At 45.2% G+C, this 16,926-nt stretch overlaps 1 protein-coding gene across 1 annotated transcript in view; it reads left to right on the top strand.

The window, feature by feature from the left end:
- LOC128693429 (slit homolog 1 protein) overlaps window positions 1-16,926 on the top strand; it is a 134,746-nt gene that overhangs the window by 106,678 nt on the left and 11,142 nt on the right. The window contains exon 15 of the mRNA XM_070097448.1: window positions 820-968. Within this exon, the coding sequence (XP_069953549.1) occupies window positions 820-968 (149 nt within the window). The remainder of the gene's footprint in view (window positions 1-819; window positions 969-16,926) is intronic.

Below are 16,926 nucleotides of genomic sequence, written 5' to 3'. Positions count from 1 at the left end.
TATCATTCCATCTTTCTATATTTCTGTCTAGATCTATATATCTATCTGTATTATTATTATAGTTATTTTCTTCTTCTTCTTCTTCTTCTTCTTCTTATTATTATTATTATTATTATTATTATTAGTAGTAGTAGTAGTAGTAGTAGCAGCAGTAGTAGTAGTAGTAGTAGTATTAGTATTAGTATTAGTATTAGTAGTAGTAGTAGTAGTAGTAGTAGTAGTAGTAGTAGTAGTAGTAGTAGTAGTAGTAGCAAACCTATACGGGTCATAAAGCCTGGTTAATGAAGACAATCAGGTCAAGGTGCCTCCCTAACACCTACTATTTTCACTGTTAATGTTGCAGGTCCCTAACGTCACTGTTAATGTTGCAGGTCCCTAACGTCACTGTTAGTGTTGCAGGTCCCTAACGTCACTGTTAGTGTTGCAGGTCCCTCAGGTCACTGTTAGTGTTGTAGGTCCCTCACGTCACTGTTAGTGTTGCAGGTCCCTCACGTCACTGTTAATGTTGCAGGTCCCTAACGTCACTGTTAGTGTTACAGGTCCCTAACGTCACTGTTAGTGTTGCAGGTCCCTCAGGTCACTGTTAGTGTTGTAGGTCCCTCACGTCACTGTTAGTGTTGCAGGTCCCTAACGTCACTGTTAGTGTTGCAGGTCCCTAACGTCACTGTTAGTGCTGCAGGTCCCTAACGTCACTGTTAGTGTTGCAGGTCCCTAACGTCACTGTTAGTGCTGCAGGTCACTCAATTCATTATTAATATTGCAGGTCACTCACCTCTTTATCAATGTTGCAGGTCACTCACCTCTTTATCAATGTTGCAGGTCACTCACCTCGCTGGTAACACTACTAATAGAGGACACTAACATTCCCACCTTGGGAGACAAGTCCCTGGCGTTCAACTCTACCACCTTAAGTGAGGTGAACCTTTCTTCCAACAAAATAGCCACTATCGACCCCACTGCCTTCCAAGGTAACGTTATTACGTTTATGGGGAAGAGCTACACCCGTAGGGGTCCTACAGTGCATTGAGGATAGTTGGTACTCCTGTAACACGGATGTTAGCGAACTTAGCTCACATACTGAGTCTCCGTGGTTCGATCCCCAGTACGTGTGGAAACACTGGGTGTTTCCTTAAGACACCTGCTGTCCATGTTCACCTAGAAGGAAGTAGGTACCTGGGTGTTAGCCGACTGGTGTGGGTCGCATCCTGGGACAAGTTGCGGGAAATGCTTTGCACAATCAGGGGCTTTCTATATGGTATGTCACTGATGTCAGCTATGGTCTGTAAACGTTGTACCATGTACTTGTAGAAATAAACATTATTATTATTATTATTATTATTATTGTTATTATTATTATTATTATTATTATTATTATTATTATTATAGGCCTGGGGAGGGAGGGAGTAATCAAGTTTGATCTGAGGAGGAGGAGAGATTTAGTAACTAATCTTTACTAAACTAAACATGAATTGGACCTGATTGTCTTTAGTGAAGATTTGTTTAATGTGGAGACAGAGTTATCAAGACTGAGGGACTGATCACCTTCTGTCTGGGCTGAGGGACTGATTACCTCCTGTATGGGCTGAGGGACTGTTTACCTTCTGTTTGAGCTAAGCGACTGATCACCTCTTATTTGATACATTTGTGGTCACATTGGTGCCTATACTAACCTACCTATGGTGAATAAATAAACCTAGTTGGATGAATCTTATTATAGTCAGCTGGCACAGTGGCTAACACGGTCTGGAGTTTTACCACTCTCTGATCGCGGGTTCTATCCCCACCAGTGGTATGCTCTATTAATGTGGGTTGAATTACCAACAATATGTTAAGTAAAAGAACACAAGTGCAACTAATGTGACATTTTATTGATGTTTTTGTTGTGATCAAAAAAAAAAAAATATCACATTAGTTGCACTTGTGTCCTTTTACCTGACAAGTTGCTCTATGTTAGGTAAAATACCTGTCGGTATTTTATACCATTTTAATGTTCAAGTTGCTCTATGTTGATACAAACAAGGGGAAGGGAAGGGGGGGGAGTAGCTACATGTGTTCCAGAAAAATGAATTGTTGCATAAAACAGGTATAGAAATTGAAGGAATGGACGCGGAATGCAAGTCTAAGTCTAGGTAGATTTACTAGAAGGACAGGACAGATTTATTTTAGGTTCAGTATATCAATTCCCCCCAAACTCAGGTAGCGACAGAGTTCTCTGGGTTGAAATTGTTATATCTTCCAGGCAAATTAACTGTACTTCTTTGACCAGTAATTTGGAGTCCAGTGACTTCCTGGAAGTGATTCAGGACTACTTTTTATAACGGTTTATGACAAATCAGCTTCAGGTAATAATTTACTCAAGCTCGTATTGTCATATAAGGAAACTCACATATAATCTAGAGATCAGTGAAGAACTTGGCTCAAGGGAGCACCAGAACAACAATAATATGGTAAGAGACCCGATTTTAGTTATCCCGATAATAATGGAGTTTAGGAACGAGAAGGAGAACGTAGAATATAACTTTGGTATAACTGTGTCTAGCATTAGGAATAATATTAGGAGAGAAGTAAATAATGAAAATGATTGTTATAGGAATGCAGTTAGAAGCCTGAGTAGATCTATAACCCACTATGATAACATGAACGTAGATAAGTATGTTTATGGAGCAACTTGCAATGTGAACAGACTGACTGATGTTGTAGTGGCCAGGCTTAGGCTTGGTTACAAGTACTTCTGGCAGTTTGGGAGACACACAGATGATGATCAAACTAAATGTAAATTATGTGATCAGGCATATGGTCACTCTCTTGAACACTATGTGCTTAATTGTCCACTTATTGAGGAATACAGAGACAGACAGTATAATAACCTATGTGACATGTCAAGATATCTTATTAATGAAAATAAGATACCAGATATACTAAGCAAATTTCCTAAATTTGCTTGTAACAGATAAGTGAACTATAGATATGTAGATATAAATCCATATGTATTCCTGTTAACCCTTTGGGGCCTAGTTCCTAGGCCTTTTGTGTATCCATGTATAGGAGTGAAGCTGATTCATTACCTCTGTAACTTGCCATGATTGTGACCAGATCTACCTGGAGTTCATTACCTTTGTAACTAGTTCAGCTATCATAAATTTGGGGTCCAGTCACTGGACCCATTATGTACCTTTGTAATCTTTTGACTACCGCCCACAGGATGGGTATGGGGTGCATAATAAAGATATTAAACTAAAACTAACATATGCTCTCGCGCTACCGTCCACAGGATAGATATGGGGTGCACAATAAACTAGCCACTTCGGTGGCAAAATCTAATCTAAATCTCTGTCTGGCCATGACTGGGATTATCTGCCTAGTGACTACTGATGAAGATCTTACAATAATGAAAGGAACCGCGTATAAGACATTTTTTAATAATGTACAATGTCCCAGTGTATATATATTCCCCAGAGAAAAATTAGGCCAAATAAAGATTCTCCAAAATAGATGAAGGGGAGACTAAATCATTTATTAGAAGAGAACAGAGGAAATTCCAGGCGCATCATAGGAGAGGACGTAACCTTATTGATTAATATTTTCGTATTAAGAGAGTTAAAGAGCGGGGGATAAGAAGACTCAATGTAACTGTGCAACTGTTGTGCAACTGCTAGAGAATGGAAGAAAAATCCAGAAGGGTTCTTTCAGGTGAATATGGCAAATATTTATCAGGGAAAAAATAAGACCACTGAGAACAGGTTCTTTTAAAGTTACTTCCAGTCAGTCTTCACACAAGAAGTCAAAAATGTTATTGTAGCATTTAATAATTTTGAACGTGTGGAAGAAAACAAACTGGGCAATATTACTGTCACGAGGGACATGATTATCAAACATATAGACAAACTAAGTCCCCAGACCCCGGCGAAGTGTTGTAAGACTACATAAAGAGTGCAAGTGGGAACTAGTCAGCCGCTAACGAGCTACCAGACCTGTTGAGTGCACTCAGGTACAGCTACCATGTCTGTTGAGTACACTGAGGTACAGCTACCAGACCTGTTGAGTACACTGAGGTACAGCTACCAGGCCTGTTGAGTACACTGAGGTACAGCTACCAGACCTATTGAGTGCACTGAGGTACAGCTACCAGGCCTGTTGAGTACACTGAGGTACAGCTACAAGGCCTGTTGAGTACACTGAGGTACAGATACCATGTCTGTTGAGTACATTGAGGTACAGCTACCAGGCCTGTTGAGTACACTGAGGTACAGCTAACAGACCTGTTGAGTACACTGAGGTACAGCTAAAAGGTCTGTTGAGTACACTGAGGTACAGCTACCAGGCCTGTTGAGTACACTGAGGTACAGCTACCAGACCTGTTGAGTACACTGAGGTACAGCTACCAGACCTGTTGAGTACATTGAGGTACAGCTACCAGGCCTGTTGAGTACACTGAGGTACAGCTACCAGACCTGTTGAGTACACTGAGGTACAGCTACCAGGCCTGTTGAGTACACTGAGGTACAGCTACCAGACCTGTTGAGTGCACTGAGGTACAGCTACCAGGCCTGTTGAGTACACTGAGGTACAGCTACCAAACCTGTTGAGTACATTGAGGTACAGCTACCAGGCCTGTTGAGTACACTGAGGTACAGCTACCAGGCCTGTTGAGTACACTGAGGTACAGCTACCAGGCCTGTTGAGTACACTGAGGTACAACTACAAGGCCTGTTGAGTACACTGAGGTACAGCTACCAGACCTGTTGAGTACACTGAGGTACAGCTACCAGGCCTGTTGAGTACACTGAGGTACAGCTACCATGTCTGTTGAGTACACTGAAATACAGTTACCAGGCCTGTTGAGTACACTGAGGTACAGCTACCAGGCCTGTTGAGTACACTGAGGTACAGCTACCATGTCTGTTGAGTACACTGAGGTACAGCTACCAGACCTGTTGAGTACACTGACGTACAGCTACCATGTCTGTTGAGTACACTGAGGTACAGCTACCAGACCTGTTGAGTACACTGAGGTACAGCTACCAGGCCTGTTGAGTACACTGAGGTACAGCTACCATGTCTGTTGAGTACACTGAGGTACAGCTACCAGACCTGTTGAGTTCACTGAGGTACAGCTACCAGGCCTGTTGAGTACACTGAGGTGCAGCTACCAGGCCTGTTGAGTACACTGAGGTACAGCTACCAGACCTGTTGAGTACACTGAGGTACAGCTACCAGGCCTGTTGAGTACACTGACGTACAGCTACCAGGCCTGTTGAGTACACTGAGGTACAGCTACCAGGCCTGTTGAGTACACTGAGGTACAGCTACCAGGCCTGTTGAGTACACTGAGGTACAGCTACCAGGCCTGTTGAGTACACTGAGGTACAGCTACCAGGCCTGTTGAGTACACTGAGGTACAGCTACCAGGCCTGTTGAGTACACTGAGGTACAGCTACCAGACCTGTTGAGTACACTGAGGTACAGCTACCAGGCCTGTTGAGTACACTGAGGTACAGCTACCAGGCCTGTTGAGTACACTGAGGTACAGCTACCAGGCCTGTTGAGTACACTGAGGTACAGCTACCAGGCCTGTTGAGTACACTGAGGTACAGCTACCAGACCTGTTGAGTACACTGAGGTACAGCTACCAGACCTGTTGAGTACACTGAGGTACAGCTACCAGGCCTGTTGAGTACACTGAGGTACAGCTACCAGACCTGTTGAGTACACTGAGGTACAGCTACCAGACCTGTTGAGTACACTGAGGTACGGGCTCTGGCTCGTACGTTGGTTTGCGTGCAGCCAGCAGCAACAGCCTGGTTGATCAGGCGCTGATCCACCAGGAGGCCTGGTCACAGACCGGGCCGCGGGGGCGTTGACCCCCGAAACTCTCTCCAGGTAAACTCCAGGTAAACAGCTACCAGGCCTGTTGAGTAAACTGAGGTACAGCTACCAGGCCTGTTGAGTACACTGAGGTACAGCTACCATGTCTGTTGAGTACATTGAGGTAGAGCCACCAGGCCTGTTGAGTACACTGAGGTATAGCTACCAGGCCTGTTGAGTACACTGAGGTACAGCTACCAGGCCTGTTGAGTACACTGAGGTACAGCTACCAGGCCTGTTGAGTACACTGAGGTACAGCTACCAGGCCTGTTGACTACACTGAGGTACAGCTACCAGGCCTGTTGAGTACACTGAGGTACAGCTAAGAGACCTGTTGAGTACACTGAGGTACAGCTACCAGGCCTGTTGAGTACACTGAGGTACAGCTACCAGACCTGTTGAGTACACTGAGGTACAGCTACCAGACCTGTTGAGTACACTGAGGTACAGCTACCAGGCCTATTGAGTACACTGAGGTACAGCTACCAGGCCTGTTGAGTACACTGAGGTACAGCTACCATGTCTGTTGAGTACAGTGAGGTACAGCTACCAGGCCTGTTGAGTACACTGAGGTACAGCTACCAGACCTGTTGAGTACACTGAGGTACAGCTACCAGACCTGTTGAGTACACTGAGGTACAGCTACCAGGCCTATTGAGTACAATGAGGTACAGCTACCAGGCCTGTTGAGTACACTGAGGTACAGCTACCAGACCTGTTGAGTACACAGAGGTACAGCTACCAGGCCTATTGAGTACACTGAGGTACAGCTACCAGGCCTGTTGAGTACACTGAGGTACAGCTACCATGTCTGTTGAGTACAGTGAGGTACAGCTACCAGGCCTGTTGAGTACACTGAGGTACAGCTACCAGATCTGTTGAGTACACTGAGGTACAGCTACCAGACCTGTTGAGTACACTGAGGTACAGCTACCAGGCCTATTGAGTACACTGAGGTACAGCTACCAGGCCTGTTGAGTACACTGAGGTACAGCTACCAGACCTGTTGAGTACACTGAGGTACAGCTACCAGGCCTGTTGAGTACACTGAGGTACAGCTAAGAGACCTGTTGAGTACACTGAGGTACAGCTACCAGGCCTATTGAGTACACTGAGGTACAGCTACCAGACCTGTTGAGTACACTGAGGTACAGCTAAGAGACCTGTTGAGTACACTGAGGTACAGCTACCAGGCCTATTGAGTACACTGAGGTACAGCTACCAGACCTGTTGAGTACACTGAGGTACAGCTACCAGACCTGTTGAGTACACTGAGGTACAGCTACCAGGCCTATTGAGTACACTGAGGTACAGCTACCAGGCCTGTTGAGTACACTGAGGTACAGCTACCATGTCTGTTGAGTACATTGAGGTACAGCTACCAGGCCTGTTGAGTACACTGAGGTACAGCTACCATGTCTGTTGAGTACAGTGAGGTACAGCTACCAGGCCTGTTGAGTACACTGAGGTACAGCTACCAGACCTGTTGAGTACACTGAGGTACAGCTACAATGTCTGTTGAGTACAGTGAGGTACAGCTACCAGGCCTGTTGAGTACACTGAGGTACAGCTACCATGTCTGTTGAGTACAGTGAGGTACAGCTACCAGGCCTGTTGAGTACACTGAGGTACAGCTACCATGTCTGTTGAGTACAGTGAGGTACAGCTACCAGGCCTGTTGAGTACACTGAGGTAGAGCTACCATGTCTGTTGAGTACAGTGAGGTACAGCTACCAGGCCTGTTGAGTACACTGAGGTACAGCTACCATGTCTGTTGAGTACACTGAGGTACAGCTACCAGGCCTGTTGAGTACACTGAGGTACAGCTACCATGTCTGTTGAGTACACTGAGGTACAGCTACCATGTCTGTTGAGTACACTGAGGTACAGCTACCAGGCCTGTTGAGTACACTGAGGTACAGCTACCAGGCCTGTTGAGTACACTGAGGTACAGCTACCATGTCTGTTGAGTACACTGAGGTACAGCTACCATGTCTGTTGAGTACACTGAGGTACAGCTACCATGTCTGTTGAGTACAGTGAGGTACAGCTACCAGGCCTGTTGAGTACACTGAGGTACAGCTACCAGGCCTGTTGAGTACACTGAGGTACAGCTACCATGTCTGTTGAGTACACTGAGGTACAGCTACCATGTCTGTTGAGTACACTGAGGTACAGCTACCATGTCTGTTGAGTACACTGAGGTACAGCTACCATGTCTGTTGAGTACAGTGAGGTACAGCTACCAGGCCTGTTGAGTACACTGAGGTACAGCTACCAGACCTGTTGAGTACACTGAGGTACAGCTACCAGGCCTGTTGAGTACACTGAGGTACAGCTACCAGACCTGTTGAGTACACTGAGGTACAGCTACCAGACCTGTTGAGTACACTGAGGTACAGCTACCAGGCCTATTGAGTACACTGAGGTACAGCTACCAGGCCTGTTGAGTACACTGAGGTACAGCTACCATGTCTGTTGAGTACAGTGAGGTACAGCTACCAGGCCTGTTGAGTACACTGAGGTACAGCTACCATGTCTGTTGAGTACAGTGAGGTACAGCTACCAGGCCTGTTGAGTACACTGAGGTACAGCTACCAGACCTGTTGAGTACACTGAGGTACAGCTACCATGTCTGTTGAGTACAGTGAGGTACAGCTACCAGGCCTGTTGAGTACACTGAGGTACAGCTACCATGTCTGTTGAGTACAGTGAGGTACAGCTACCAGGCCTGTTGAGTACACTGAGGTACAGCTACCATGTCTGTTGAGTACAGTGAGGTACAGATACCAGGCCTGTTGAGTACACTGAGGTACAGCTACCATGTCTGTTGAGTACAGTGAGGTACAGCTACAAGGCCTGTTGAGTACACTGAGGTACAGCTACTATGTCTGTTGAGTACACTGAGGTACAGCTACCAGGCCTGTTGAGTACACTGAGGTACAGCTACCATGTCTGTTGAGTACACTGAGGTACAGCTACCATGTCTGTTGAGTACACTGAGGTACAGCTACCAGGCCTGTTGAGTACACTGAGGTACAGCTACCAGGCCTGTTGAGTACACTGAGGTACAGCTACCATGTCTGTTGAGTACACTGAGGTACAGCTACCATGTCTGTTGAGTACACTGAGGTACAGCTACCATGTCTGTTGAGTACACTGAGGTACAGCTACCAGGCCTGTTGAGTACACTGAGGTACAGCTACCAGGCCTGTTGAGTACACTGAGGTACAGCTACCATGTCTGTTGAGTACACTGAGGTACAGCTACCATGTCTGTTGAGTACACTGAGGTACAGCTACCATGTCTGTTGAGTACACTGAGGTACAGCTACCATGTCTGTTGAGTACAGTGAGGTACAGCTACCAGGCCTGTTGAGTACACTGCATGACAGTGTCTTCCATTGCAGACACTGCAAGGCTCCAGGCGGACATCAATCAAATCTTTCAGTGGGCTGCAGAAAACAATATGAAGTTCAACGATGAGAAATTTCAATTACTCAGATATGGTAAACATGAGGAAATTAAATCTTCATCAGAGTACAAAACAAATTCTGGCCACAAAATAGAGCGAAACACCAACGTCAAAGACCTGGGAGTGATTATGTCGGAGGATCTCACCTTCAAGGACCATAACATTGTATCAATCGCATCTGCTAGTAAAATGACAGGATGGATAATGAGAACCTTCAAAACTAGGGAGGCCAAGCCCATGATGACACTCTTCAGGTCACTTGTTCTATCTAGGCTGGAATATTGCTGCACACTAACAGCACCTTTCAAGGCAGGTGAAATTGCCGACCTAGAAAATGTACAGAGAACTTTCACGGCGCGCATAACGGAGATAAAACACCTCAATTACTGGGAGCGCTTGAGGTTTCTAAACCTGTATTCCCTGGAACGCAGGAGGGAGAGATACATGATTATATACACCTGGAAAATCCTAGAGGGAGTAGTACCGAACTTGCACACGAAAATCACTCACTACGAAAGCAAAAGACTTGGCAGACGATGCACCATCCCCCCAATGAAAAGCAGGGGTGTCACTAGCACGTTAAGAGACCATACAATAAGTGTCAGGGGCCCGAGACTGTTCAACTGCCTCCCAGCACACATAAGGGGGATTACCAACAGACCCCTGGCAGTCTTCAAGCTGGCACTGGACAAGCACCTAAAGTCAGTTCCTGATCAGCCGGGCTGTGGCTCGTACGTTGGTTTGCGTGCAGCCAGCAGCAACAGCCTGGTTGATCAGGCGCTGATCCACCGGGAGGCCTGGTCACAGACCGGGCCGCGGGGGCGTTGACCCCCGAAACTCTCTCCAGGTAAACTCCAGGTAAACAGCTACCAGGCCTGTTGAGTACACTGAGGTACAGCTACCAGGCCTGTTGAGTACACTGAGGTACAGCTACCAGACCTGTTGAGTACACTGATTATTTTATTATTATTATTAAAGATTCGCTGGTATTCTCCCGGCCCGGGCCTTTTCCAAGTGGTGGCCCGGCCTTGGCTCCCTCTTTAGGGAGTGTCTGAGACCTAAGTCTCCCATGGGAGGAGGCACAAGTACCTCCTCATCTTTGGGACCAACTGTCCCCAGGCCTAGCCACAAGCTAGGCCTCTCTGGTCTGCCATCCCCGCCCCAAGGGGACTAAGGGGAATGACAGTCTTATGAGCTAAAGTCTCGGGCTCAGGCACCTACCCTACCCAAGAAGGGTTAGGCATGGTATCGATGAGTACACTGAGGTACAGCTACCAGGCCTGTTGAGTACACTGAGGTACAGCTACCAGGCCTGTTGAGTACACTGAGGTACAGCTACCAGGCCTGTTGAGTACACTGAGGTGCAGCTACCAGACCTGTTGAGTACACTGAGGTACAGCTACCAGGCCTGTTGAGTACACTGAGGTACAGCTACCAGGCCTGTTGAGTACACTGAGCTACAGCTACCAGGCCTGTTGAGTACACTGAAGTACAGCTACCAGGCCTGTTGAGTACACTGTGGTACAGCTACCAGACCTGTTGAGTACATTGATGTACGGGTTATGGAAGTTGAGGAAGACCTCTCCTGGATCGAGCAGATTTTTTTTTTTAGATTTTGCCACCGAAGTGGCTAGTTTATTGTGCACCCCATATCCATCCTATGGACGGTAGCGCGAGAGCATATGGATACACAAAAGGCCTAGGAACTAGGCCCCAAAGGGTTAACAGGAATACATATGGATTTATATCTACAAATCTATAGTTCACTTATCTGTTGCAAGCAAATTTAGGAAATTTGCTTAGTATATCTGGTATCTTATTTTCATTAATAAGATATCTTGACATGTCACATAGGTTATTATACTGTCTGTCTCTGTATTCCTCAATAAGTGGACAATTAAGCACATAGTGTTCAAGAGAGTGACCATATGCCTGATCACATAATTTACATTTAGTTTGATCATCATCTGTGTGTCTCCCAAACTGCCAGAAGTACTTGTAACCAAGCCTAAGCCTGGCCACTACAACATCAGTCAGTCTGTTCACATTGCAAGTTGCTCCATAAACATACTTATCTACGTTCATGTTATCATAGTGGGTTATAGATCTACTCAGGCTTCTAACTGCATTCCTATAACAATCATTTTCATTATTTACTTCTCTCCTAATATTATTCCTAATGCTAGACACAGTTATACCAAAGTTATATTCTACATACTCCTTCTGGGTACTCTTCTTGGCTAACATATCAACTTTATCATGAAGGAGTAATCCAATGTGTGATGGGATCCATAGCAATTGTACATTAATTCCTTTGTCCCTAATTTTTGAGTATCTATACCTGGCTTCCCCAATGAGCATGTTGTTGGAGTCATTATATGAGCCAAGAGCCTTCAATGATGACATAGAATCAGTAATGATGACAGAGTCAAGCTCAGTGTCATAGGTTAGCTTTAGCGCCATTAGGATTGCAAACAATTCAGTTTGCAGTGTAGACGCCCAGTTGTTAATTCTTATGCCTAACTCAACAAATTTATTATCGTTCTTAACTAGGGAGGTGGCAACAAGAGCAGATGCAGCCCTGCCAGAAGACTCCTGTTTAGATCCATCAGTGTATATAACTTGTGATAACTTGTTACTACCAGCTAGGTGAGAAATTTCTTCTTGAGCAGTTGCTCTAACAAGAGATTTAAGGAAGGGATTACTAGCAATGAGCTTCTTGGGAGGAACTTGTAGGTATGTGATATTAAATGAACACATCTTCCATGGAGGGGTGAAATGCTCTTGTTGCCTACAGTGATACAGTTCATGCAGGTTATAAAACTTAATGCAATTGCACGTTTTCACAATCCATTTAGATCTGTGTGTATTTACCTCTAGACACTTCGTAAGATTCACTGTGACAGTGTCTGGTTCGCTTCTCAACATTCTAATACTGAGTACAGTGTTAATTTCAACAATCCTATCACTGATACTAGAAATACCAAGCTCCTTCCTCATATTAAGAACTTTTGTAGATCTGGGACAGCCAAGAATAATCCTGAGAGCTGTCTCCCAAACTGCCAGAAGTGACTGAAATAAGTCCAGTAATTGTTTCACAAAGTTAGTTTAATATGTTTATTATGCACCCCATACCCATCCTGTGGGCGGTAGTCAAAAGATTACAGAGGTACATAATTGGTCCAGGGACTGGACTCCAAAGTTTTGATAGCTGAGCAAGTTACAGAGGTAATGAACTCACAATTTACAAAGGTAATGAACTCACAATTTACAAAGGTAATGAACTCACAATTTACAAAGGTAATGAACTCCAGGTAAGTCTGGTCACAATCATGACAAGTTACAAAGGTATTTACAGATTACAGAGGTACGTAATGGGTCCAGGGACTGGGCCCCCAAAGTTTTGATAGCTGAACTAGGTACAAAGGTAATGAGCTCACAAGTTACAAAGGTAATGAGTTCTGTAGAATGGTTACTTACGTTTATACTTTGGCTACAATCATGAACAAATTATAGAGTAATGAGCAATTCACACTTCCACACCCGGTCACAACTGTAATGAGTTATTGGTGCAAATATTGATTGTTGAGTCACACACACCACACACACACACACACACACACACACACACACACACACACACACACACACACACACACACACACACACACACACACACACACATACACTTTAGTTTAATATCTTTATGCAGCCCATACCCATCCTGTGGGCGGTAGTCAAAAGATTACAAAGGTACATAATGGGTCCAGTGACTGGACCCCAAAGTTATGATAGCTGAACTAGTTACAAAGGTAATGAACTCCAGGTAGATCTGGTCACAATCATGGCAAGTTACAGAGGTAATGAATCAGCTTCACTCCTATACATGGTTACAGTCATGAACAAATTACAAAGTAATGAACCACTGATACGTCCACACCTGGTCACAATTGTAATGAGTTATAAATACAAATATTAAGTGGATCATACACCCACACTAGCATGCGCGCGCACACATACACACACGAGGGCGCACGCACGGACATGTGCACACGAGCGTACAAATACATGCATACACACAAGGACGCACACCCACACACACACACCCACACATACACACACCAACACCCACACACACACACCCTCACACACACCCACACACACCCTCACACACACCCACACACACACACCCACACACACACACACACCCACACACGCACACACACACCCACACACGCACACACACACACACACACACGCACACATACACACACACCCTCACACACACCCGCACACACACCCTCACACACACCCACACACGCACGCACACACACACACACACACACACACACACACACACACACACACACACACACACACACACATGCACACATGTGGAAAAGACACGTGAAAAACACTAAGACATATTTATTAGAAAACGTTTCGGTAACAAAGAAAACGTTTCGGTGATAAAGATCCCATAACCAAAACATTTTCCAATAGGTCTTGGTGTTTGCTCATGAGTTTTTTGAACCAATTTTTAATAATAATAATAATAATAATAATAATAATAATAATAATAATAATAATAATAATAATAATAATAATAATAGTAATAATAATAATAATAATAATCTTTATTTCTACAAGTATATGATGCAACTTATACAGACCATAGCTGACATCACTGATATATTATATAGAAAGCCCTTTGTTATGCAGAGCTTTTCGGGCAACTTAGGTTAATTTTGTCCCCAGGATGCGACCCACACCAGTCGACTAACACCCAGGTACCTATTTACTGGTAGGTGAATAGGGACAGATGTCTTAAATAAACACATCCTCAATGTTTTTACTCTTGCCGGGGCTCGAGCTGAGTGCTCTACCACCGAGCTATGGTATCAGTAACTAAGGCTTGTATCAGGTTGTTACAGTCACCAGCTCAGTGACTGATGCAATGTGTGCAGTTATTGTAGGCGGGAGGAGAAGAGAGACTAACCATCCAGGGAGGTACTATCTTCCTGTCATGTGAGTATACACAAGGTAACAGGTTGGTACACAGCTACCACGCAGGAAGGTACTATCTTCCTGTCATGTGAGTATACACAAGGAAACAGGTTGGTACACAGCAACCATCCAGGGAGGTACTATCTTCCTGTCATGTGAGTATACACAAGGTAACAGGTTGGTACACAGCTACCACGCAGGAAGGTACTATCTTCCTGTCATGTGAGTATACACAGGGTAACAGGTTGGTACACAGCAACCATCCAGGGAGGTACTATCTTCCTGTCATGCGAGTATACACAAGGAAACAGGTTGGTACACAGCAACCATCCAGGGAGGTACTATCTTCCTGTCATGTGAGTATACACAAGGTAACAGGTTGGTACACAGCAACCATCCAGGGAGGTACTATCTTCCTGTCATGTGAGTATACACAAGGAAACAGGCTGGTACATAGCAACCATCCAGGGAGGTACTATCTTCCTGTCATGTGAGTATACACAAGGAAACAGGCTGGTACATAGCAACCATCCAGGGAGGTACTATCTTCCTGTCATGTGAGTATACACAAGGAAACAGGCTGGTACATAGCAACCATCCAGGGAGTTTAGTTAGTTTAATATCTTTATTATGCAGCCCATACCCATCCTGTGGGCGGTAGTCAAAAGATTACAAAGGTACATAATGGGTCCAGGGACTGGACCCCAAAGTTATGATAGCTGAACTAGTTACAAAGGTAATGAACTCCAGGTAGATCTGGTCACTAATCATGGCAAGTTACAGAGGTAATGAATCAGCCTCACTCCTATACATGGTTACAGTCATGAACAAATTACAAAGTAATGAACCACTGATACGTCCACACCTGGTCACAATTGTAATGAGTTATAAATACAAATATTAAGTGGGTCATACACCCACTCTAGCGCGCGCGCGCACACATACACACACGAGGGCGCACGCACGGACACGAGCGTATAAATATATGCATACACACAAGCACGCACACATACACACACACACACACACACACACACACACACACACACACACACACACACACACACACACACACACACACACACACATATGCACACACACACACGCAACTCGACCCCCGCAACCTCAACTAGGTGAGTACACGCACATAGGGTTGAAGAACTTCCTGCGGGAGGTCCAGTGGGACAGAGAACTGGCAGGAAAGCCAGTAAATGAAATGATGGAATATGTAGCAACAAAATGCAAGGAGGCAGTGGAAAGGTTTATTCCCAAGGGCAACAGTAACAACGGGAAGACCAGAACGAACCCCTGGTTTACCCGACGGTGCAAGGAGGCAAAAACACCCACACACACACCCACAAACACACACACACACACACACACACACACACACACATACACGGGGCCAGGAGCTTGGACTCGATCCCTGAAACCTCAACTAGGTGAGTACACACACACACACACACACACACACACACACACACACACACACACACACACTCAGAAGTGTCCCTGTTTGCAGATGATGTGAAGTTAATGAGGAGAATTAAATCTGATGAGGACCAGGCAGGACTTCAAAGAGACCTGGACAGACTGGACACCTGGTCCAGCAAATGGCTTCTCGAATTTAATCCTGCCAAATGCAAAGTCATGAAGATAGGGGAAGGGAACAGAAGACCACAGACAGAGTATAGGCTAGGTGGCCAAAGACTGCAAACCTCACTCAAGGAGAAAGATCTTGGGGTGAGTATAACACCGAGCATGTCTCCGGAAGCACACATCAATCAGATAACTGCTGCAGCATATGGGCGCCTGGCAAACCTGAGAACAGCATTCCGATACCTTAGTAAGGAATCATTCAAGACACTGTACACCGTGTATGTCAGGCCCATACTGGAGTATGCAGCACCTGTTTGGAACCCGCACTTGATAAAGCACGTCAAGAAACTAGAGAAAGTACAAAGGTTTGCGACAAGGTTAGTTCCAGAGCTAAGGGGAATGTCCTATGAAGAAAGATTAAGGGAAATCGGCCTGACGACACTGGAGGACAGGAGGGTCAGGGGAGACATGATAACGACATATAAAATACTGCGTGGAATAGACAAGGTGGACAAAGACAGGATGTTCCAGGGAGGGGACACAGAAACAAGAGGCCACAATTGGAAGTTGAAGACACAAATGAGTCAGAGAGATAGTAGGAAGTATTTCTTCAGTCATAGAGTTGTAAGGCAGTGGAATAGCCTAGAAAATGACGTAGTGGAGGCAGGAACCATACACAGTTTTAAGACGAGGTTTGATAAAGCTCATGGAGCGGGGAGAGAGAGGGCCTAGTAGCGACCGGTGAAGAGGCGGGGCCAGGAGCTAGGACTCGACCCCTGCAACCACAAATAGGTGAGTACAAATAGGTGAGTACACACACACACACGCACGCACGCACACCCACACACACACACAAGCACACGCATACACATACACACACACACACACACACACACACACACACACACACACACACACACACACACACACACACACACACACACACACACACACACACACACACACACATAAAATAACAGA

The sequence above is a fragment of the Cherax quadricarinatus genome, chromosome 57 (assembly GCF_038502225.1).
Source record: "Cherax quadricarinatus isolate ZL_2023a chromosome 57, ASM3850222v1, whole genome shotgun sequence".
Classification (NCBI taxonomy): domain Eukaryota; kingdom Metazoa; phylum Arthropoda; class Malacostraca; order Decapoda; family Parastacidae; genus Cherax; species Cherax quadricarinatus.
The sequence above is the reverse complement of the archived record's forward strand: the minus strand, read 5'-3'. Positions and strand labels throughout refer to the sequence as shown.